This window comes from Aphelocoma coerulescens, chromosome 14, assembly GCF_041296385.1.
Source record: "Aphelocoma coerulescens isolate FSJ_1873_10779 chromosome 14, UR_Acoe_1.0, whole genome shotgun sequence".
In the NCBI taxonomy this organism is placed as follows: Eukaryota; Metazoa; Chordata; class Aves; order Passeriformes; family Corvidae; genus Aphelocoma; species Aphelocoma coerulescens.
The window spans coordinates 8,957,945-8,981,008 of NC_091028.1; the positions used below are offsets into that span (position 1 = coordinate 8,957,945).

Genomic DNA, 23,064 nt, shown 5'->3' on the forward strand with positions numbered 1-23,064 from the left:
GGAGCGGAGCCTGAGCAGTTACCGACGAGTCACCACAGCACTGCCTAACGCGTTACCTAACGAGCCCCGGGGCGCCCTGGCCAATAGCAGCGCGCGGGGGGCGGGCCCGCGGGCGGGGCGGCCAATGAGAGCGCAGCGAGCCGGGCGCCATCGGCGGCGACGTGCGGGAGGACGGGCAGGGACACCGGGCGCCCGCTCCCGGCGGGGTGGGCGCGGCCGCCGGCGCCGCCGCCCAATGGGGACGCTGTCCGTGCTGAGCGCGGCCAATGGGGAGGCTCGGGGAGCGGGCGGCGCGGCCAATGGGGATCGCGGGGCGCTCGGGCCCGGCGGGGTGGCCATAGCAGACGCGATGTCGGCACCGGCGCGGCTGGTGGGTGAGGTCGGCCGGGCCGTGCTCGCCGACGTCGACACGCTGCTCTTCGACTGCGACGGCGTCCTGTGGCGGGGTGAGGCGGCCGTGAGCGGCGCGGCGGCGGCGCTGGGCCGGCTGGCGGCGGCGGGCAAGCGGCTGTACTACGTGACCAACAACAGCGGGCGGACGCGCGCGGCCTACACCGAAAAGCTGCGGCGCCTCGGGTTCCCGCCCGCCGAGCCCCGGCACATCTTCAGCTCGGCCTTCTGCGCCGCCCGCTACCTGCGCGAGGCGCTGCCGCCCGGCGCCGCCGCCTACGTGCTGGGCAGCCCCGCGCTCGCCGCCGAGCTGGAGGCCGTGGGCATCCCGCACCTCGGCCCCGGGCCCGCCGCCCTGCCCGGCCCCGCGCCCGCGGACTGGGTGCAGGCGCCCCTCGACCCCGCCGTGCGCGCCGTGCTCGTGGGCTTCGACGAGCACTTCAGTTACGCGAAGCTGTGCCAGGCGCTGCGGTACCTCATGCGCGGCGGCCCCGACTGTCTCCTCGTCGGCACCAACCGCGACCACCGGCTGCCGCTCGAGGGCGGCGCCGCCATCCCCGGTGCGCTGGGCGGGGGGCGTGGGGGGGGTGGTTCTGGATCCCCCGGGTCTGGGGGGGTCTTCGTGCTTAGCTCTGCGCCTCATCACACCTCGGTGTTGTGTTGATAAAACAGAAGAAGTTCCATGTCAACCTAAGGAAGAACTTCTTCCCATGGGGAATGGCAGAGCCCTGGAACAGCTGCCCAGGGAGGTCATGAAGTCTCTGTCTCTGGAGACGCTCCAAACTTGCCTACACACGTCCCTGTGTCACCTAATCTAGGTGACCCTGCCTTGTAGGGGAGTTGGACTGGATGATCTCCAGAGGTTCCTTCCAACCCCTGCTATTCTGGGATTCTTTGAGGCAGCCTGGGTATCCTGGAGCCTCTCCTTCACAGCACCCCTGAAAGAGAGAGAATCCTTACTGATTCTTTATTTGCAAATAGGAGTTCCCTTTTCACTCTGCGGGATGGAATTCCAAGCTCCTGGCAGGCTTTATGCACCACCTGTCCTGGGACCAACCTGTCCCTCTGCCTGTAAAGCTGAGGCTTTGCATTCCCAATGTCCTGAGCGGGTTTGTCCTGGCTCCTGTGGATGCTGGGAGCCTTCTGCCCCTAATCCCTGTTCCCCACAGGGACAGGATGCCTGGTGAAGGCTGTGGAGACGGCGGCGCAGCGCGAGGCTTTCATCGTGGGCAAGCCCAACCGCTTCATGTTCGACTGCGTGGCCAGCGAGTTCGACGTGGACCCCAACCGCACCATCATGGTGGGGGACCGGCTGGACACAGACATCCTGATGGGCAATGACTGCCACCTCACCACGCTGCTCACCCTCACCGGGGTCACGACGCTGGACGAGGTGCGGGGCCACCAGGACAGCGATTGTCCTGCCAGGCACCGTCTGGTCCCTGATTACTACGTCGACAGCATCGCTGACCTGCTCCAGGTGCTGGGGGAGTAACGGGGCCGAGGCAGCAGCCCCGGTCATCGCCCTGTGACAGTAACGTGCGCACTAGATACTCCCCGGAGTTAGAACCCTTAGCTTTTCACCTCTCTGTCCTCTCAGTATGATTCTGTTTACATCTCAGTCTGAAATGCACTTTGGAACAAAGGGGGCATTACAGTGGCACCCGGGGCTGGGGCTTGGGGCTGGGTTTAATTATAAATGCATTGATCCAATGTTTGTGGTACTCCACGGCACAGGGTCCTCTGGGCTGAGTTCGGGAAGTGGAGCTGGTTGATCTGAGGAGAAGGACCATGTCCTGGCCAGGCTGGGCCATGGTTCAGCCTGGTTTGTTCAGGGAAATGACTCTTGGGATGTGCAGTAACTCTGGTTTTGTTTGGAAGCACTTGTGGAGCTGGTGTTTGCCCTTGGAGTGATTCTTTTTCCCAACTGGGGCCATGTTCAGGGGCACAGCCCCATGTCAGGTTGCACAAATTCATCGCCTTTGACCACTGCACATTGCACTTGTGCTGCAGATTGGGATGATCCCACACAATTCCAGACCATGGCTGCTGCACACGGTGTCTGTCCAAGGTCGAGTGTGTGTAAAGCACATGTACACACAGGCACTCCCTGAGCATAAAGATAGAGCAGAATATATTTAAATTATAAATAAATAGAGTCTATGATAATATATCTTGTTTCCCAGGAGGGAGAATGAGAAGAATGTACTTCACGGATTTAATTCTAAACTGCTGCATTTGGTAATGCAGAGAGTCTGTAGCCACACAGGACTGTCCTTCCCTCCTGCTGCTTCCCAGAAATCCATGGATCAATCCATACCGAGCTCCTGCACTTCCCTCAGCATCAACAAGCCACTTGCCTTGGCTTTAGCTGCACAATCCCAATTCCTGCTCAGTCCATGCACTCAGTAGTGCCCAGGACAGCTGTCCACAGGGAACCCTGTGGGTCCTGGCCATGTGTGACAATAGCACGTGCTTCCTTCCCATCCCTGAGGTTCAGATCTTCCGCGTGTGCCGGCATGGGCCAGGCACGATGGGTGGTGAGGAGGGGTGCTGGCTTGCTCAGGGATGATTCCATTTGATCTCCAGGTGGGATTGGGCAATGAGGGGCTCACCACAGGGTGGTTTTTGTGTTGCCCGAGTCCCACAGTGAAAGCTTTTGCATTACAGAATTAATTGAAAATTATATATGCAAATAACACGCTTTTATTCCATAGATTCCAGTATCTACAGTTCAATTTAAGCACTGTTTTCCTTCCTGCCCAGCTGAGGAGCTTGGGCAGTGCTGATGCCATTTCCTGCCTGGTAACTTGTCACCTTGTTTGTACAGCAATAACCCTGCAGTCCAGAGGGTCTCGGTGTTCCCAGAGCATTGGCTAAACCTCTGAAAGGCTGTTTGTTTGTGATTTGGAGTTGTGGAGGGAAGTGGATAATCTCTTCCCTGCTTCTGTCTCCAGATGAAGGACTGCAAAGTCAGAGGCAGAACTTGCCCTTGATCTCGGTAACATGGAAATACGGACATTATGGACTCATTGCAGGTCGTGTCTGATGTAACAGTGTGGGTTTGGATTCAGTCTCTGTATCTGGTGCTTTTTGTGTCAGGATATGTCAGGAAAAGGCCAGGAGAGGTGTCCAGCGTCCCTCAGGCAGCTCTGTCCGTGCCGAGGGCTCTCACTGGCAAGGGAGCCATTTCCTGGACTTGGGGATGCTGGAATGTGCTGGTGGCGGTGTCAGTCGTGCTTCAAAACTCTGTTCCGACTTCCAAACAGTTCTTAATCCTCTACTTGAATTCCCATTAAACTCTCAAACCTGCTCTTCCTAGCGTTGTCTCATTTTGTGGGCTCATCTCCGTGAGCTTCGGTGCAGCTGTGCAGTGGGAATGCTGGGAGTTAGGGATGCAGTTTAGAAGGGACCTTAAAGCCCATCCAGTGCCACCCCCTGCCACGGGCAGGGACACCTTCCACTATTCCCAGATTGCTCCAAGCCCCGTCCAACCTGGCCTTGGACACTGCCAGGGATGCAGGGGCAGCCACAGCTTCTCTGGGCACCCTGTGCCAGGCCCTCCCCACCCTCACAGGGAAGAGTTTCTTTCCAACATCTAATCTAAACCTCTGGCAGTGAAGCCATTCCTCTTTGTCCTGCCCATGTCCTTGTCCAAAGTCCCTCTCCTTCTTTCTTATGGGCTTCAGGCCAGTTTGTTCAGCCCTGGGCTGTGCTTGATAGTAAAATGTCCAAAACCTGCATTTTCCCTGGATAAGACATCACATGAAGGAATTCTGAGTTTTTCCGTGCCCCCACACCTTTGTTATGTCTGGCTGGCAGGTCTTAAATGTTTTGGGGGCTTCTGGAGTGCTCAGGATCTGGGTGATCAGGGAACTCTGTTCCCACAGGGAGTTTCTCAGGACAGGACATGGGTGACAGTGCGAGTGCAGTGCAGGCTGTGGTGGTGACTTTGTGGCACAGCCCCTTTTTCCTTTTCCCCCGAGGGTGGCACAGGTGAGTCTGTGCAGCCCAGGCTTGGGACAGCAGGATCAACATCTGGCTCCAGCCCACGGAGCTCCGGCAGCGCCGAGTTCCCGTTGAGATGTGGGAATTGCTGCTGCCACAAGGGCAGGCTGCCACTGTTCTCTGGTCATTTGATCTCTCAATGAGCCTCACCTGGGCCCTTGTTGAGGCTGCCAGCCCCGAGGGCACACAAAGGCCCCGATTGTGGCTCCTGCCCCCGCCGAGGGTAAGCAGGAAGAGCCGCGTCGGGCACTGACAGCAGCGCTCAGCTCCCGCTCCGGCCTCAGGTTTCCCCCTCCCGCGGAGCCCTTTGGCTGCGAGGGACAGGTATTTATGTCCCATGGACACACGTTTAAGTTTTCCAGGTGTGCCTGGAGCCGGGATCATGCCCAGTCTGTGCGTGGGCGGGAGGCAGAGCGGCAGCAGCCAGGTCCTTGCCTGAAGTGCAGGATGGAAGGAGAGGACAGCACCGGCCGTGCTGCCCCTGCAGTGAGTATTCCCTGTTCCAGCAGCTCCTGGGCAAAGGCTGGCTCTGTCCTTCCTCTGGGACTTGACTTTAGACAAGGGTGTGACAGGACAAAGGGGAATGGCTTCCCACTGCCAGAGGGAAAGGTTAGATGGGATATTGGGAAGGAATTCCTCCCTGTGAGAGTGGTAAGACCCTGGCACAGGATGCCCAGAGAAGCTGTGCCTGCTCCATCCCTGGAAGTGTCCAAGGCCAGGTTGGATGGGGCTTGGGGCAACCTGGGATAGTGGAAGGTGTCCCTGCCCACGGCGGGGGGTTTGAACTGGATGGGCTTTAAGATCCCTTCCAACCCAAACCATCCCAGGATTCCATGATTCTATCACAGACAGTGCCTGCTCTGTGCTTGCCTGATCCCCCTCCAAAGGGGCTGAGCTCCTGCCATTCCCGTGGATCCTGATAGGGTTTTGTTCATCCCCAGCATCCCCAGTTCAGCTCCTGCAAGGCAGCTGCTGTCAGTTGGATTGCCTTGGAGGTGCCTGGACTTGCACGGGATAAACTGGTCAGGTAACAGGGCAGAGGAGCCGAGGAGCCACGGCCAAATGGCTCGCGATGGGTGTGAGCTGGGAGCTGCTGGATTTCTTTATCTGCACCTTTCCCACTGGAGGGAATTCCACTGGTTGTAGAAAACCTGCCAGTTACTGCAGGGCTGGGGCTCTGCTCTGTTGGAATTGATAGGATTTCAGATACGTGCAGTTGTAACTCGCTGCTTTTCTGGGGGAATAATCTGGAAGTTCCCTGTTTCCAGTAAAGATCCATAACTGTCCCAAGGCTGGATGAGCCCATCCTCGTGCAGCTGGAGCACATGTAATCCTGGGCATGGATTAAATTTCTCTGTCCTTCAGAGGATTGAGAAACAGGTTATTTTTTAAATGTGGGCTGTGTTTGAGATTATTGAAAGCACATTTTCTACTTTGTAAAAATCACGTTATGTGCCATGAAGTTAAATTTAATTGCTTCAATATAAGAATTAAAGTAAATTAATAGTTCCAATAGAACTGTCACAGCACTGCCAAACTCTTTTCCTTGGCCTCATGGAGGACAACAGCAAGAAAATCCAACACTGGATTTTCTTGCTTCTGTTCCCCTCCAATCTGGGAGGGAAACAGAAGCAGGATCACTCCACACGGGGTCTGATTCCAATGCTGACAGTCCCGCTGGGGATTTCTGCAGTAAACCAAAATAATTTAATTTGTTGTTCCCTGTGTCTGGAAAGCTGCTGCTCCAGCCCTGCCCTGGGGGCTTTGCAGCTTCCCTGGGTGTTGCAGTGCTGGTTACAAGGATGCTGGATCTGGAATTCCAGTGCTGTGGGATAAAAGCTCCATTATTCCAGGTGCTGCAATGGTTTGGCAGCTCTGCACTCCAACCAGTTTGCACAAGGATTGGTGTCATGAGCTGGAAACATGTTTGATGACAAAGAATTGGCAGAAGGGTCAATTTTAACTCCTGTTCCTCCTTCTTTTGCCCTGGCTCCCAGGACAGGAGGGCCACAGCACACTTCCCAGCTCCCTCCAGGACCTTCTGGATCATCTTGTCCGTTGCCTTGTTGTTTTTTGCAGTTGTTGGCGTCACTGTCATGGGGGTTCTCAGCTTCTCCCCCAGCTCTGCCCAGGTAAGGGATCCCAATCTGGGCAGGAAGCCTCCTCCCATCCTCCTGCCTACAGCCCTGAGTTGTGTGGCAAGCAGCTCCCAGGAGGGATGGGTGGGCTGAGATCTGGGCTGGGTTTGGCTGGATCAGTGGCTGGACGATGCAGGAAGGTGCAAGCAGGGCAGGGAGGCGCCGGCAGGCTGCAGGCAGGCCTGGGGCAGAGGCTGGGAGTCCCCTGGCCTTTTCCTCCAGCACCTGGTGCCTTTGGCATGAGGGGCACTGGTGCCTGCCTCTCCCCAGGCCTGAGGATGGAGTCATGGACCATCCTTCCCTTGGGTCAGAGCCTCCTCCTCTCCGTTGCTGAATCACTCAGACAAGGAACAGGGACCAGCACAGGGCCACTCGGGGATGGTGGTGGGAGATGCTGCACACGAGCACTGAGCAGCTGATGGTGGGTGCTGCCCTCCCACTCCTCATGCCCAGGCTGGCTCCCAGCTCATCCGAGTGACGCTCCAGGGCCAGCAGGACCCGCTGAGGAACCAGACAGCTGTGGTGGACAAGGCCAGGAGCACCGTCACGTACTACATCACCTCGCAGAGCAACCGGAGCGCCGTGGTGCTGTACGACAGCAGGAACGTGAGTGCTGGGGCATCCCTGCTTCCCTAGCAGTGACTACAGACCAGGAGAGACATCAGCTGCTGTTTGCTGCCCTTCTCTGCACCTTTAGTCATGAAACACAGAGCAGGGGAAAGGAGAATGTCCATTGTAGGGGGCTCCTGGGACAGGGTGGGTGTGTGTTGCCTGCTCCAAGGGGCACATCTGTCTGCAGGGCTACGTGTGCTACAAGCCGCTGGAGCAGCGAACCTGCTACCTGAGGAGGATGGACCCCTGGGACCTGCAGACCCTGCAGATGGCTCTCAACACCTCTGAGCACAGTGTGAGCAGCTGCTGCAGCATTCCCGGGACAGCTGGGGGATGGGGGATGGATTGAGCTTTGCACTGAACGTTCTCCCCTGTGTGGATTTGCAGGGGTGACTCTCCACCCCCAAGGACCCAGGGCAGGGCTCTCCCAGCCGAGGGGAGCAGGAGCAGCCCCTGTTCTGAGGGATTCAGTGCTCATGGGGCACAGGAGCAGAGCTGTGTCCCCAGGTTGGGCTCTGAGCCAGATCTGAGCACGAGCTCCTGGGTTTATCCATACCCTGATTCCTGTGGGAAGCAGCCTGGGGCAGGGGGATGTGTCCCATGGAGGTGAATAGCAGGGTTCCTGCAGGTCTCGCTCCCACTGGATTCTATTACCTGCTCAAAAATCTGGGGAAGGAAAAACAAAGGGGGTTTGTTACCAACTCACAGGGAAGCAAGTTGGAGGCAATCACGTATACGGACCCTCAGAACAAAATGTCAGTGGATGCCTGGGCAGGGGCAGATTCCATTTCCAGAAGACAGAAAGCCCCATTTTTTTGTGTCCCTGCCATCTGCTCTCCATTTCCTCAGTGGCTCCTGGGAGCTCCTTGGTCTTCACCTTACTCCCAGAGAAGTGTAGGAGCACAGGCTCCCAAAGGGCATGCAGGGAGAGGAAAGCACCTGCCCAGCCCTGAGGCTCCCAAATGGAAGTAAAATTTGGTAGTGCTGGGGTGGCCAGCAGCCCACAGACAGAAAATGAGACCTGGCAGCCTCATCCTGGGAGCTGGGACAGGGCAGCTGGCAGGAGAAACCTGCCAGGGGTACAGACCACTCCTGGGGTGCCCTGGGAGCCGGAGCAGGGCTGTGGGGCCGGAGGGACAAAGTGCCTTGGGAGGAACTAACGGGGACGTTTCTTTCAGGCTGAGCAGCTGCTACACCACAACAACCAGACCAAGTTCTACCGGGAGTTCCTGGGCATTGTGGCAGGGGAGCAGGTGGACCCCAGGGGCCTGGGGGAGGCTGTGCAGACCCTGTGTGAGCAGACATCCATCTTCTGGGTGCGGAGAGGGCAGGGTAAGTTCCCTTGGCAGAGGGAAGCAAGAGCTTTTCTAGCACCTCTAAGAGGATCAGGCTCTGCCGCACAACAGCTGATGCATCCCAGGACAGGCTGCCAAGGCCCAGGACAGGGACAGGTGACCTCTAGTGCAAAATCAGACCATTGTTCACCATCCCTGAGTGCTGGCTCATACCCACCCCCTGTCCCAAGCCGTGGCACTGGGATGGGCTCTGAGCCCCTGCCCCAGCAGCACAGCACAGCCAGCACACAGAGCTGTCCCCTGAGACACCACTGGTTAATCCCTGTCACCTTCATCCTCAGCCAAAGCAGCCTGCTGAGCTGTCAGCCTGCTCTGCCTTACTCCAGCTTTAATAAGAAAGGTCATTTCTTGAGGCTTTCCCCTTGCTCAGCTCCCTGGGGACTCCGTAGCTTTGGGACTAAAGCATCCCTGGGGACTGCAGCTGCAGGACCAAAGCATTGCTCTCATGCTGTCCTTGCTTGTTGGCAGGGCCGGGGAGGCAGCGCCTCATCTACCTGTGCATTGACATCTGCTTCCCCAGCAATATCTGCGTCTCCATCTGCTTCTATTACCTGCCCGAATAAGTGCTGCAGCCATGGCCACCCTCTCTGCCCTCATACTTGAACCGGATTCCTGAAAAGCCTCTGACTTCCACAAGGAAGGGATCACCTACAGCATCCCCAGAGCTTCCTGCTGATTCCATGCTGCAGGTCAGGAGAGTTTAGAGAAACAGGAGGCCTCTGCTCAGTACTGTCAGCACAGACACTCTGCAGCTCTGCTCCAGGGCTGTGCCTCGTCCGTAGGAATTAGGAGACCCAGGCCTAGAGGAATCCTGGGAAGTAGCTGGAGTTCTGAGGCTCCAGGCTCTGTTCAACACAAGGTGGTTGTTGCATCTGCAGGGGTGGTTGGCTTTAGGAGAGCAGCTCTCCAAGTCACCCTGTGAAATACTTTGAATAAAGGGATTGCAAACTGAGACAAGAGCTGCTTCTCCTCTTTGTTCAGGCTCTCCCATCACTTGCAAAGGCTTTTATTTTTTTCCCACTTTGGGGTACACAAACATCCAATGCTGTCAGCAGCCGATGCCCCAGGGATTCCTCCAGCTGAACTGTACTTGTGTCCCTGCAGTGGGATTGTGCCTCCCTCTCCCACTCCCTCCCTCAGAGGCCACACACATTTCAGCCATGTCCTGCCTGGAGCTGAAGCCTGGTCCCAGCCTGGTGACCCAGGCAGCTGCAGCTGCCCCTGTCAGAGCCCCAGCCCTGTCCATGCAGGAGGGGATGGGTACAGCGCGTGACCCAGGCTCTGGAGAGGGTCTGGCAAGGCAAGGGGAAACGAACAGCAGTCCTGTCCTTGCCCCATGTGCCCGTTATCCCAACACGCTGTCGTTGAAGGCCAGGCAGACCACGGCTTTCTGGTGGCCGCTGTATTCCCTCTTGATCTCTCCTGTCTCCACACACCACAGTCGGGCCAGGTTATCAGAGGAGGCTGGAAGAGAAAGTGAAGAGAGGGATATATGATACTACTTTTTAAGTTCCTTTTTCACTCTTAATATAAGAAAGACATTCCTCTTGCTTCATTCAGCCATCCTTAGGGCTGGTGATGACCAGCATGGCACAGCAGCTCAGTGCATTCCTCTGTTACATGGGGTTTAATTATTTTGGAGAGTAATGAGTGTGGAAATCATCACAGCTGTGTTTAAGGGACTAACATGCTGTGAACTGTGAAATGAACAGCACAGCTGGAGATCTCCTCTCCAGTTCAAACAGCTGCCCCACTGCAGCACAGACAAAATGCTCCAGTCAGAAGAATGTGCTGGGCTTTGGGGCTGGGTGCTCACACCTCCTGTGCCCCAGGCTCTGGCAATGTCCCAGCCAGGGTAACTGGTCAGGCCCAGCTGGTGCAGGGCCCTGGCACAGTCCAGGTGGTGCCTCACCTGTGACAATGTACTGGGAGTCCCCAGAGAAGGCGCAGTCCCACATCCAGCCCCGGGACGTCTCCCCAGGGTTGTTGCTCTTAATGCTCAGCTCTGTCATCAGAGAGAAGTTTGAAGTCCTCCAGATCTTGCACGTCTGATCAGCAGAACAAGTGGCCAAGAGCCTGCAAGAAGAACACATGTGAGAGCAACCCCATTAGTCACTGTCCCCCTGTGGGCCTCTTGTTACCATAGACCTGGGCCAGGGCCAGTGATGGCCTGGAGAGCTGCCCTCATTGCAATCAGATCTCCTTATGCCTGCACCGTCTGATTTAGGAGATTCCAGCTGAACAGACTTCGTGAAGGAGCGCACACTTTGCAGCAGTTGGATCCCAGTTGTAGAACAGCTCATGGCTGCAAACCTTGCTGAGCTCAGGGAGCATGAGTGGGACACCACTGACAGCAACCCTGCAGTGCCACATCCCCTGCCTCCTGCCCCGCTCCTCCCTGGGGACCTGCAATGTGCAGCCAGCAGCAGCCACAGCTGGAGGCACAGCTGGCCCCTACCTGCCCAGAAAGGCCCGTGGTTGCCCTGGGAGGGAGGTGAGGGGCTCCACACTCACGTGGAGTCAGGGCTGAACTTGCACTGCAGGGCGTAGCGGTTGTGTGCCGGGATCTTGGTCTTGGGGATCAGCTGTGTCACCTCCTCGCCGATGCCGCCCGTCAGGTTCCACACGTAGCAGTTTCCCTGCGGAGACACAGCGGGATCTGTGTCCGGGCTGGTGGATGCCCACCTGAAACCAGCCCAGTTCCCCCATCCCAGCACAGCCCGGCCGAGCCAGCGCGGCTGTTCCGGCACATCCCGGCAGAGCTCACCGAGCTGTTCACAGCGGCCATGTAACTGGCATCGGGGTCGATGTGCACCGAATTCACCGACACCTCGGGCTCGGGGATGAGCTGCTCGTTGTGGTCGGTCTTCAGGTCCCAGATGTGGATGGCCCCGCTCTGGTCGCCCACGATCAGCTCCGCCTGCAGGGACACAGCGGCCGTGTCTGTCCGGGCTGAGCAGCAGCCTGGAGCTGGCACCCACATCGAGCCCTGCTCTGGGCTTAAGCAGCAGGGTCCTGTCCTGCCTCCTCTCTCCCCGGCTCAGGGCTGTTTCACACCCTGGCTGTCCCAGCCGAGTACTGATGCCCGTGACACTCTGCAAAAGCCTGTTTCCCTCCCCAGAGGGGTTTGCTGATTTTGTAAACCCCAGGGCAAACAGCAGCTGCCGCAATTCCAGGGCTGTGGCACAGCTACAGCTCCAAACGACATCCACGGGAGCCAAGTGGTTTTCAGCACGTCTGAGAGGCAGCATTAAGGGCCAGGTTGGCCGCTGAACAACTGAAGCACTCAAGAGTGCAGATACCTGAAAATCACAACCTGAAGTGGGTTTTTCTCTCTCTCTCTCTCTCTCCCCTTCTCGGGGGAAGGACAAGAGGCAAGGGCAGGAGTCCTGGCTCTGATCCCGTGCTCAGAGCAGAAGACAATGCTGGCATGTCTCCACTCAAACCAGGGCTTTATCGACAGCCCTGCGCTGTCCATAATTTTAGCAGAATCCCTAGAGGAGATCAGGTCATCAGGCACAGCTAATCCTGTCCCTGGGAGCAGGGGCTGGTGTTGAGGAGACAAACACCACTCAATGCATTTATCTGACTGCACAAAAGCCTCTTCTGGGCTCCTGAACCCTCAGCCCCCTCTCAGCAGGCGTAAATGCTGAGTCCAAAGTTTTCATGGCTTTACCCAGGCTGTGAAGAATCTCTGGATAATTGGATCAGCATCTCTGCAGAGGGAACTGCAGAACCACAGAACTGTCCGAACAAATGCTGCCACCTTTGGACTAATTAACCACCTTCTGCTCACAAACCAACACTCTGCACCTCAGCAGCATCTTGGTCAGGGATTATTTCCCATCTAAGACCTATGTGCAGCAATATTTATTTAATATAATGCATTCTCACAGCACCGACACTACAAGAGCATTTGGATAGTCTGGTCCAAATAACTGATCTCAAATTTAGTCTGAAATTCCTGATTTGCAGAATTAAGCCTTTGCCAAATGAAATGCAAGGGAACATTTCCATTACTCAGCATTTTACAGAGGTTTGCACAGCCCTGTCTGCAGGCAAAACCACAGCCCTGCAAGCCCAGCCCAGCCCAGCCCAGCCAGGCCATTAGCACTGATTGATCCCTATTGATTTCCCAGCTCCTGCTCCCTTCAGCCTCTTCAAGAGCCCCCACTCTCCCTCTGCTCAGCAAGAGCTGCTGAACCCACTGGTGAACCTCAAGCAAATCCATCCTAAAGGGACTCATGGCCAAAGGCCCCATGATGCTTTTTCTTGGCAGTGCTGTCACCCTCAAACTTCCCAGCTACCCCAACTCTTCCAGCTTCGCTCACATCACATCCCCAGTGATGTTCAGGGGCAGAGCCTGCTCCAAGGGCGTGTTTCCTCCCATGGGATGAGCCCAGCACAGCCCCTGTGCTGTCCCTTTGCAACAGCCACCAGGTCTTTAGCACAAACACATCACGTGAAGCCCTCAGGCCATCTTCTGCTGTACCCCATCTTCTGCTGGGATACATCTCTGCAGTCCCTCAGGTTTACCCAGAGGAGCCACAGGAACAGACTGCCCAGAGAAACTGTGACTGCCCCATCCCTGGAAGCGTCCAAGGCTGGATGGGGCTTGGAGCACCCTGGGATAGTGGAAGGTGTCCCTGCCCATGGCAGGAATGGGATGAGCTTTAATGTCCTTTCCACAGGATTCTCTGAGCTGGGAAACCCCAGAGGAGGCAGTTTCCTCACCTGGTTGGGGTGCAGGCAGACACAGTTGATGGGAGCGTTCACCTGGAAAATGCGCTGGCACTGGAGGTTACGGGACCTGTGACAGTGAGGAAGGAGCGTTCAGGGCTGTGAGATCGGCCCCACAGCTCGGGGGTGCTGCCGGAGGGGGGGAACCCCGCCGGTGCCCACCTGAGGTCCCAGATGCGGGCCATGCAGTCCTCCCCGCCCGTGTACATCCAGCGCCCGTCCTCGTGGAACCCCACCGAGGTGATGTTCTTGCTCACGCCGTCGTAGTTGATGACGGGGTTGGGGTTGTTGGAGTTGAGGTCGTACATGCGGATGTGCTGGTACCCTGCAAGCACCGGGCAGCGGGTGAGCCCCGGCCCGGTTCCCGGTGTGCCCGGCGGGACAGGAGCGCTCACCTGCGGCTGCGATCATGCTCCGGTCCGGCGTGATCTCCAGGGCGTTCACCTGCTGCGGGCGCCGTTAAGGTCGGTACGAGCATCAGCCGGGCCCGACCCGGGGGCCGAACGCGGGGACGGCCCCGAGCTGCCGGGGAAGGAAGGATACGGAGTCCTGGTGCTGCACCGTGCGGGTGCAGATGCCGCTGTGCGCCTGCCAGAACCGCACCGTGTGGTCGTAGCCGGCCGTGGCCAGGATGACCGGGTCGCTGCCCACCGTGCCCTGCGCCGCGTTCATCGTGCCGCCGCTCCCGGAGCCGCCGCGCCGCGCCCGAGCTCGGGGGACTCCCTAAAGCCCGCGGGGTCTCTCTCGCCCCGCGGGGTCCCGGCCCGGCCCCGGGTCTCTCTCGCCCCGCGTCCCCCGGCCCCGGTCCCGGGGCGCTCCCGGTTCCCGGCTCCGCGCGTGCGCACAGCGCCCGCCCGAGCGCGCAGCCGCCCCAGGCCGCGTCCGGCGGGAGCGCGCATGCGCAGGAGCGCGGCGGAGGGACGTACCATGTGCGGGGTGCGCGGGGGGAGGGAGAGGCGAGACCACTGCGCACGGGGAGGGGGAGAGGACGTTGGCAGCGGTGCCGCCAGGGGGCGCAGTGCTGAAAACGGGATGGGCGATATGGGATATGGGATATGGGATATGGGATATGGGATATGGGATATGGGATATGGGATATGGGATGTGGGATGTGGGATGTGGAATATGGGATGTGGGATATGGGATATGGGATGTGGGATATGGGATATGGGATATGGGATATGGGATGTGGGATATGGGATATGGGATATGGGATATGGGATGTGGGATATGGGATATGGGATATGGGATATGGGATATGGGATATGGGATGTGGGATGTGGGATGTGGGATATGGGATGTGGGATATGGGATGTGGAATATGGGATATGGGATATGGGATATGGGATATGGGAGATGGGATGTGGGAGATGGGAGATGGGATGTGGGAGATGGGAGATGGGATATGGGATGTGGAATATGGGATAGGGGATATGGGATATGGGATATGGGATATGGGATATGGGATATGGGATATGGGATATGGGATGTGGGATAGGGGATATGGGATGTGGGATAGGGGATATGGGATATGGGATAGGGGATGTGGGATGTGGGATGTGGGATGTGGGATGTGGGATATGGGATATGGGATATGGGATATGGGATGTTGGATGTGGGATGTGGGATATGGGATATGGGAAATGGGAAATGGGAAATGGGAAATGGGAAGTGGGATGTGGGATGTGGGGTGTGGGATGTGGGATATGGGATATGGGATGTGAGATATGGGATATGGGATGTGGGATAGGGGATATGGGATGTGGGATAGGGGATATGGGATATGGGATAGGGGATGTGGGATGTGGGATGTGGGATGTGGGATGTGGGATATGGGATATGGGATATGGGATATGGGATGTTGGATGTGGGATGTGGGATATGGGATATGGGAAATGGGAAATGGGAAATGGGAAATGGGAAGTGGGATGTGGGATGTGGGGTGTGGGATGTGGGATATGGGATATGGGATGTGAGATATGGGATATGGAATATGGGATGTGGGATATGGGATATGGGATGTGGGATGTGGGACACAGGATATGGGACATGGGATACAGAATACGGGACATGGGATATGGGACACAGGACATGGGATATGAAACACGGGATATGGGAGATGGGATATGGGACATAGGACATGGGATGCGGGATATTAGATACGGGACATGGGATACAAGGCATGGGACATGGGACACAGGACACACACTGGGCACAGGGCACACACCAGGCGCCAAGTGTGGGACATGAAACATGAGACATGGGACACAGTACATGGGATACACAGCAGGTGCACACCAGGCACAGGACGTGGGACACGGGACACGCACTGGGCACACACTGGGAACAGGACGTGGGACACGGGACAGGGGACACACACACACCGGGCACGGGACACGAGACGTGGGATACAGGACATAGGACACACACTGGGCACCAGGCACAGAGCACACACCGGGCTTTGCTAGGCGGGGGTGGGCATTGGGCACACACCGAGCCCGAACGGGCACTGGGAGGGGACACCGGGCACGCACCGGGCGCTGCGGAGCCGCCCCGGGGCCTCCCCTGTGCCGGTGCCGCCTGGGGCAGGGCGGGCGGCTCCGCGCTGTGCCGGTGCTCCCCGCCGTGCGCGTGTGGCACCGGGGCGCTGGGCACGGTCCCCGCTGTGCGAGGCGAGTGGCGGGGTCCGGTGCGTCCCTCCTGGCTTGCCGCACCGGCGGGCACCGGGCCCTTTAAGAGCGGCGGCGGCGGTGGCCCTGCCCGTGCCCGTGCCCGCGCCCGCTCCCGGCGGTGCCCGCGGCCGCCCCGCATCTGCCGGTAAGGGCCGGGGGAGCGGGGGATGCTCGGGGGCGAGGGGATGCCGGCGGCATGCAGGGATGCCCGGCGCCGCGATGGGAACCTGTGCCAGGAGGATGCGGGGATGCTCGGGGGGATGCAGGGTCCCGGTGCCGCAGGGAAGCCCCGGGAGGATGCAGGGATGCTTGGGAGGATGCAGGGATGCCCGCGGAGGATGCAGGTGTGCCCGGGGCCGCAGGAGTGCCGAGCAGAGCCTGAAGGGTGCCGTGGGGCACGGGAATGCCCAGGGAGTGTCCTTGGTGTGGGGCGTTGTGGACTGTGCCGGGTTTGCGGGGTGTGGGTGGCGCCCCACAGCACAGAGGGATGAGTGGGGTGTGGAAAGGGTCCTCTGTGCTCAGGGGCTGTTCCGAGCGTGCTCCAGTGTCCTGGGAAGGAACGGGATGAGATAGGGACCAGTTCTGCCCAGGGATGAGGGAACAGCCTCCTGCTGCCATGGGGCTGTAGCCCCATGGCGGATCTGCAGCTTCCCTACGCAGGAGTCCCCAGCTGTGGGGCGGCAGTCCTGTGACCTCTGGCGGGGGGCAGCTCATCCTGGGGGGTGGCACAGGCTGAGAGCACGGGATGGTCTCGGCCAGGCTGGCCGTGGAATGCTCTGGAAGCACGTGAGCGTGTGCACGTGTGTGTGAGTGTGCACTTGGAGCGTACACGGAGCAGCATCGCTCCTCTCATGGCTGCACTGTTGGGTGTGCCGAGGGCGCGAGAGTTCGGCGTGGAGACAGCGGGGAACACGAGAGCGGAGCTGTGGGCAGCCGGGTGGCACCCGAAACCCTCACTGCCAGTCCACTGAGCGCAGGGGCCCCTGCCACCCCGGGGACACTCAGCTGCATCCTCCCCACAGCCCTGCCATCTCCAGGCTCACGTTTGGGTTTGCTTCCATCCTCCTCTCCTTGGGGCTCCGCAAGGTAAGCGGGGAGCTGGGCTGGGCACAGGGGGGCTGGCTGCAAAACCCACTTGGGCAGTGTGGAGCAGGGAGGGGGCCCAGGGTCCGGCCCCTCCTCGCCCTGCTGCCGGTGAAGCGTTGAGTCAGCCTGGCCGGTTGTGAGGAGCCACGGGCACTTCCGAGCCTCCCAGGGCCTGTGCCAGCGCCGTCCCCACAGCGCTGGCAGCAGAAGATGGGACGTTAATAAATATAGTGGGTGCTTGCGGCGAGATGCCAGGTTAGAGGGGAGGCATCCATCAGCTGAGCCCTCCTGCCAAGGGATGTGGTGCCCTGGCTGCTCCCGGCACCCCTTGGTGCTGCCCCCCCTCCAGCCAGCACCCATCCTGCCTGCCCTTGCCCTGGCTGTGCCAGGGAGCTCCAGCTCCGAGGACCTGCCCTATTTAAATAAGATAACGTACATTAAAAACACCGAATCCTGGCGAGCTGACAGCGTCTGTCTAAATATTTATCCCTGTTCCGATCAGGCGCTGTGTTCCCATGACAGCACCATTAGCACTTGGCATATTTATGGCCTTCCTGGGTGCTGGGCTCCCCACGCTGTGTGCCCAGGGACCACTAACCCCCCTCCTGTGTCCCCTCTGTCCCTTCCTGTGCACCCAGTGGTGACCCCTGGGCTGGCAACCATCTCCAGCCTGGCACATCCCTGCTGGGCTGTGCTGGAGCTGCCAGGAGTATCCCGGGCTGGGCACGGCAGGGAGTGGGTACCACATTTGTCCCCCGCAGCACAGGAGGTGCTGTGTCGTGAAGTACCTTGCCCATGCAGGGAAGGGAGCGCAGGGAACAGCCTGCTCTCCAAAAACCTGCTCCTGCTCCTCCTCCTGCACATGGGCACCGAGGGGCTGGGTGCCTGCGGGCACCGGGAGGTGGGGATGGAGCAGGGATGCTCCAGCTCCCTCCTGCGCATCGCTGTCCTGCCCTGCGACGTGGCCTTGCTGGGCCTCGGGCTCTGGGGACAGCACGTCCCGCTGCCCGGGGGGGTCCCGGCGCTGCACCCCCTGCACCCCGTGGCAGCGTGCGGAGCAGCGTGTCGGGAGGGATTGCGGCTGTGTCTGGGAGAGGGCTCGTTCGGAGCCGGAGGCGCGGGGCGGCTCAGCGCGGCTCTCCCTGATGCCACCGCTGAGGCAACACAAACAAAACCCTCGCGATCAGCTGAGCCGCTTGGGCACCCGCAGCTGCCAAAATCTGCTTTTCACTTCCCCAATCTGCCGGCGCTGAATTTAACCCTGAGCTCGGATGTGTTTGGGTGGCAGCTCACCAGAAGTGCTGGCGGCAGCAGCGCCGGGGGTGGCTGCGCTGCCCCATCCCTGCCTCACCAAGCACACCAGAACTGGAGAAACAGGAGTAAGAAAGGACAGAAGTGATGCCTGCGTGTGGTTCCCAAGAGGATCCGTGGTTCCCTTCTCATGGCTCCTGCGGGTGCCAGGGGGGTCCGAGCTGCTACATTCACCCCGCCAGTGCCGTGGCTGTGCCGGTACCATCCCCGGAGCAGCCCAGCGCTGGCATGCGCCTGGGTGGCTCCCAATCACCTCTTCCCTACCCGCAGGGCTGCACCCTGCCCACCCCGTGATGCTACTCCATCCAGCCGCCCTGTGACACGGCCCCTGGCTCGGGGGTGACCCGGCAGCTGGACGGGATCCCCGGTCGGGACCTGCTCTGCAACCACCGCCCTGTTTGCTCTGGCACCGGCCTCACCCGTGCAGGCAGAGGGAGAGGCAGAGCTGGCCGCTGGCCCCACGCTGGGGCACACGAGGTAGGACGGACACGGGGCACTGCCGCACACGTCCCCGATGGGGACCAGGCTGGCCAGAGAGGTTGTCCCCATGTCGCCTTTCTCCGGGTCTCGTGCTGCCATGTTCAGGGGAGCAGGGCACGGTACGTGGGGCTGTGTGGACTCACTTGTGCTTGGGGTCCCTCCGGCCACTGCTGGCCGTGGGGTGCTGGACCCCCGTGTGTGTCCCCAGAGCTCCCAGAGATGGCCTTCCAGCGGAGCCACCGGCTGAACCTGCTGCGCCTCGTAGTGCTGCTCCTTGTCGCCTTGGCCGGCATCAAGTTCCTCTTCCGTGACAGGTGAGGTGACAGCAGGACCCCAGGGAGTTCAGGGTCTGCAGCAACCCCTGAGCTGTGCTTCTGTGGCACCTGGTGCTGGGGGGCAGCTGGTGCCCCCATAACCCCATGGATATCCCCATCCCTGCTCCACTCCCTGCAGCTTTACCCTGGAGCTGCACAAGCACATCAGCAAGGACAGCGGGTTCTGGGGGGACACGGGTGACATTGTCCAGGACATCATCCCCCAGAGCCAGGTTCTGGAGGTCCCTGCGGCAAAGATAATGGCCCTGAGGCAAAAGCAGCAGGTCCCCAGGGATGTCAGTGCCACCGAGATGAGGCTGGTCCACCTGGACCTCAAGGGAGCTGCACCCAGAGTCTCCTACCTGGAACAGGTGAGGATGCCCGGGGACAGGGAGGAGGGGCCAAGGAGGGATGCACTGACGGGGCTCGGCCTGCCAGCTGTCCCTGCTGACACCTGCACTTGTGCCATTCCCACTGCTGAGCCCACCCTGCCCACCCTGCAGGTGTTCCCCCTCCTGTCCCAGCTGGGAGCCAACGGCGTCCTCATCGAGTACGAGGACATGTTCCCCTTCAAGGGGGAGCTGGAAATCCTCAGGTCCCCGTACGCTTACAGGTGAGCAGGGCTCACACAAGGCTGTGTGCTGAGCTGGCTGTGAGGCCTGAGGCCCCAGCAGGTCCCGGTGCTCCAGGGGCTGGGTGTGGCCCCGTGCCCACGATAACCACGGCCAGGCTGTGCTGCTGGGCAGACCAGTTTCCTGGCCTGACAGGTCAATGTTTGTGCCCCTCAGTGAAGTGCACACTTGTGGGGCAGCTGGGGCCATGTGGGCAGGGTGGCAGTGGAGGGGGAGGAGGGAAAGTGCCCCCACTCTCCGCCCTCTGCCCCGGCATCCCCCGCTGAGCCTGTCCCTGCCCTCCCAGCGAGGAGGACATCGAGCGGATCCAGCAGCTGGCAGACCAATACAAGCTGGAGGTGGTTCCCCTGGTGCAGACCTTTGGCCATGTGGAGGTAGAGGGTCCCAGTCCTGCTCCCCATCCCAAATCACAGGGATTCCCTCTGGACAACCCCCTGATGGTTCCTCCCCACAGTTCATCCTCAAGCATGAGAAGTACCAGCACCTGCGGGAGGTCGAGCGCTTCCCCAACAGCTTCAACCCCCACGTCCCCGACACCCTGGCCCTGCTCAAGAGCATCCTGTCGCAGGTGATCGAGAAGCACCGGCACTCCACCTGGATCCACATCGGCGCAGATGAGGTGGGCAGGGGCTGTGCAGGGACCCCAGCCCACGCCCCAGGCACCAGGGGTGCTCCCAGGGCTGCTGAGCATCTCCCTTCCCCCAAGTTCAGGTGTTCCATCTCGGGGAGGGGATAGACTCCAAGAACTGGATGAGCCACCACAAGGGTGACGTGGGGACCATGTACCTGAAGCACATCAAGGAGGTTCTGGGCTTCCTCACAGCGCAGTACTGGGGGCTGCGGGTGCTCATGTGGGATGACATGCTGAGGAAGATCAGCGTGGGAGCGCTGCAGGGTGAGAGGACAGGGACGGCACTGGTGGCACCTGGGCCAGGCTCCGCAGCAGCACCCGCTCTGTGTCCACCCTGGCAGGCATCGTGCCCAGTGCCAGCAGGAGCCCATGCCTTGCGCTGTGGGAATGTGGGTCTCAGGGAAGCATGAGGAGCCTGAGGCTGCCTCCTGCTGCTGGCACCAACATCTGCCCTCCCTGCAGAGTCCGGGATAGCGAAGCACGTCTCACCCGTGGTGTGGTTCTATGCACCCGACTTCGAGGCTGAGCAGATTGGTAAGGTGGCATGCCAGGCTCCTGGGGATGGTGGGGGGATCCCCCCTGAGCCCCCCCCAGCCTCCTGGGGACAGTGGCACTGGTGGCTCGCGCCTGTCCCACTGCAGTGCCGTTCCTCACCAAGTACGTGGAGAGCGGCTTCGAGGCGGTTTGGTTCGCCAGCGCCTTCAAGGGCACCACGGGGCCGGCTCAGGCCTGGACCCCGCTGAGCTACCACCTGAAAAACCACCTGAGCTGGCTGAAGGTGATGCAGGCCGTGCCACGGCTGGCCCCACTGCGCTTGCAGGGCGTAGTGCTCACCGGCTGGCAGAGGTAAGGGGTGGTGGGACCCCGCCCTGCCCTCCCGGTGCCCACACAGCCATGCTGGCGCAGTGCAGAGGTGATGGCTGTCCCCACCCCACAGGTACGATCACTACTCGGTGCTCTGCGAGCTGCTGCCCGTCAGCATCCCCTCGCTGGCCATCTGCCTGCAGACCCTGGTGAACGGTGAGCCCCCAGCTCTGCTGGCATGGCCAGGCTCACCCTCACCTGCCACTGCCTGCCAGAGCCTGTCCTGCTGGGCAGGGTGCTGGGGGGAGGTGGGAGACAGAGGAGGAAGAGCTTCAGCTCACCCAGTTTTGGAGGTGTGGTGAAGCTGGGGCAAGCCTGATGGTGAGGTGTCCCAAGCTCTTCTGCCCCTTTCCTCACCCTTCCAGGGGGCTTCACAGAAGACGCAAAGAGGAAGGTCCTGGATGTGCTGGGCTTGGAGAGCGTGCAGCTGGAGCAGAGCACCTGGTGCGTGGCACGTGGTTGTGGCAGTTGCACCAGAAGGGATGCGCTGGAGGGAAGCAGGGGCTTGGTCACCCAAATGCCCTGGTCCCAGACCCACCGAGGTGCTGGGATTCACCCAGCCCAGTGCACCCCAAATCCGGGGCCCTCACCTTGCCCTCCCTTTTCCCAGCGAGGGCAGGGGAGCGTTCCCTGGTGTGGAGATCTACCACATGGTAGAGCAGGTTAATGGCCACCTGAAGGAGAGCATCCTTAAGGCACTGGAGGAGGAGAGGTAACATGCGGGGGGAGCAGTGGGATTGGTGCCTCATGTGCAGCTCCCCATCCCCCGTGGCCCCTGTGTCCCCAACTCCCTCGTGCCTCTCCAGTGCCATCAAGGGCTGGTTCAGCCCCTACCACCGGAAGCGCCAGTTTGGGAACCCCCGCAACATGGAGAGCTTTGGCAGCAAGGTGCTGAAGTACGTGGTGCTGGGGGCTGGGAGGAGTCGGCACAGGGCTGGGAAGGGTCCCAGGCCCAGCCCTGGGGTCCCTCGCAGGAGGGAGCTGGACCCCTGCTCTCCCCTCTGCAGGCTCCATGAGGACTGGGAGAGCTTCGTCCGTGACCTGCGTGCCCAGCTGGAGAGGATCTACTTCCCTGACACAGTGGAGGAGTGGATGGAAGAGAATGTCAACCCCTACCTGGACCAGCTGCGGGACCTGGTGCGGGACTACCGGGCCATCATCCGCCTCAATGGCCGGCCCAAGGCCACATAGGGGCAAGAGCCCCCCCAGCTCCCGCTGCCCCCCTGGCTGGGCTTTGGGGGCCACCATCGCGTGTCTGTTTGCTGGTGACAGCGCTGCTGCCGCCGTTTGCACTGTACAGAGCCCCTGCACACCCCCCTCCACAATAAAGTATTTTCGTAGATGCTGCTGGGTGCTGGGGGGCCACGACTCTGCCCCCAGTGCAGGGAGAGGGAGCTCGGGCCAGTGTGGAGGGCTGGGGTCTATCTTGTGACACCTCCTGGGCCCCTGCTCAGGCTCTGATGGAGCTGGAGGGGTTGACAGCCACAGGGCAGAGTGTGACAGAGCTCATGGGGACACCCTTGTGCCTTGTGCTGGCCTCGAGGGCGTCTGTGCCCTCCCTGGACAGGATCCAGGTTGGTGTGGCTGCTGGGTGCTGCATGTCCCAGGAAAGGGCTGCCACCTGGGATGGAGCAGGGACAGAGGGATGTGCAGGGGCCCTGCCAGGCTCCCACCAGCACCTGGTCCCCAACCCTGTGTCTGCTTTCACTCTCTGTGAATCCCTGGTCGCTGGGAGGGGTGTGAGCACAGTGATGGCTTCTTCAGCCTCCAAATTCTGCCTTCATCTCTTCCTTCTTCTCTGTTATTCCAGCACCCAGGCCCCGTGTGCTCC

At 60.0% G+C, this 23,064-nt stretch overlaps 4 protein-coding genes across 5 annotated transcripts; 3 read left to right on the forward strand and 1 right to left on the reverse strand.

Moving 5' to 3' along the window:
* The first annotated feature begins 183 nt into the window (after positions 1-183).
* On the forward strand, positions 184-3,703 carry PGP (phosphoglycolate phosphatase). Its single transcript, XM_069030184.1, has 2 exons — positions 184-950; positions 1,560-3,703. Exons 1-2 carry the CDS (start codon positions 236-238, stop codon positions 1,883-1,885), a joined length of 1,041 nt encoding a protein of 346 aa, XP_068886285.1. The 5' UTR covers positions 184-235; the 3' UTR covers positions 1,886-3,703.
* Positions 3,704-4,651: 948 nt separating this feature from the next.
* On the forward strand, positions 4,652-9,346 carry BRICD5 (BRICHOS domain containing 5). The gene is made up of 6 exons (XM_069030186.1): positions 4,652-4,722; positions 6,478-6,530; positions 6,990-7,142; positions 7,336-7,443; positions 8,327-8,480; positions 8,972-9,346. The coding sequence occupies exons 2-6, from the start codon at positions 6,495-6,497 to the stop codon at positions 9,064-9,066; spliced, it is 546 nt and encodes a 181-aa protein (XP_068886287.1). The 5' UTR covers positions 4,652-4,722; positions 6,478-6,494; the 3' UTR covers positions 9,067-9,346.
* A 136-nt stretch (positions 9,347-9,482) lies between these two features.
* Positions 9,483-14,014, reverse strand: MLST8 (MTOR associated protein, LST8 homolog). Its single transcript, XM_069030185.1, has 8 exons — positions 13,787-14,014; positions 13,639-13,690; positions 13,406-13,568; positions 13,238-13,313; positions 11,271-11,423; positions 11,018-11,142; positions 10,416-10,579; positions 9,483-9,967 (listed from the first exon to the last, which is right to left on the reverse strand). The coding sequence occupies exons 1-8, from the start codon at positions 13,913-13,915 to the stop codon at positions 9,849-9,851; spliced, it is 981 nt and encodes a 326-aa protein (XP_068886286.1). The 5' UTR covers positions 13,916-14,014; the 3' UTR covers positions 9,483-9,848.
* A 1,819-nt stretch (positions 14,015-15,833) lies between these two features.
* On the forward strand, positions 15,834-22,575 carry LOC138118878 (hexosaminidase D-like). 2 transcript variants are annotated; one of them, XM_069030178.1, is made up of 16 exons: positions 15,834-16,060; positions 16,938-17,001; positions 18,583-18,789; positions 19,001-19,106; positions 19,246-19,477; positions 19,610-19,719; positions 20,025-20,112; positions 20,193-20,357; positions 20,450-20,633; positions 20,832-20,903; positions 21,011-21,215; positions 21,307-21,389; positions 21,599-21,677; positions 21,844-21,945; positions 22,040-22,129; positions 22,241-22,575. In XM_069030178.1, the coding sequence occupies exons 4-16, from the start codon at positions 19,012-19,014 to the stop codon at positions 22,422-22,424; spliced, it is 1,689 nt and encodes a 562-aa protein (XP_068886279.1). In that variant the 5' UTR covers positions 15,834-16,060; positions 16,938-17,001; positions 18,583-18,789; positions 19,001-19,011; the 3' UTR covers positions 22,425-22,575. The 2 variants fall into 2 exon arrangements, with proteins under 2 accessions (XP_068886279.1, XP_068886280.1); XM_069030179.1 differs by lacking the exon at positions 16,938-17,001.
* Positions 22,576-23,064: the final 489 nt, after the last annotated feature.

Coding starts and splice junctions, on each gene's coding strand:
- PGP (XM_069030184.1), top strand. CDS start 236: ATGGGGACGCTGTCCGTGCTGAGCGCGGCCAATGGGGAGGCTCGGGGA. Junction 951..1,559: donor GGGCGGCGCCGCCATCCCCG/GTGCGCTGGGCG, acceptor TGTTCCCCACAG/GGACAGGATGCCTGGTGAAG.
- BRICD5 (XM_069030186.1), top strand. CDS start 6,495: ATGGGGGTTCTCAGCTTCTCCCCCAGCTCTGCCCAG. Junction 6,531..6,989: donor TCTCCCCCAGCTCTGCCCAG/GTAAGGGATCCC, acceptor CCTCATGCCCAG/GCTGGCTCCCAGCTCATCCG. Junction 7,444..8,326: donor TCAACACCTCTGAGCACAGT/GTGAGCAGCTGC, acceptor CGTTTCTTTCAG/GCTGAGCAGCTGCTACACCA.
- MLST8 (XM_069030185.1), bottom strand. CDS start 13,915: ATGAACGCGGCGCAGGGCACGGTGGGCAGCGACCCGGTCATCCTGGCC. Junction 13,569..13,638: donor GAGCATGATCGCAGCCGCAG/GTGAGCGCTCCT, acceptor CGGTGCTTGCAG/GGTACCAGCACATCCGCATG. Junction 13,314..13,405: donor GCCCGCATCTGGGACCTCAG/GTGGGCACCGGC, acceptor TCACTGTCACAG/GTCCCGTAACCTCCAGTGCC.
- LOC138118878 (XM_069030178.1), top strand. CDS start 19,012: ATGGCCTTCCAGCGGAGCCACCGGCTGAACCTGCTGCGCCTCGTAGTG. Junction 20,634..20,831: donor CAGCGTGGGAGCGCTGCAGG/GTGAGAGGACAG, acceptor CCCTCCCTGCAG/AGTCCGGGATAGCGAAGCAC. Junction 20,904..21,010: donor CTTCGAGGCTGAGCAGATTG/GTAAGGTGGCAT, acceptor GTCCCACTGCAG/TGCCGTTCCTCACCAAGTAC.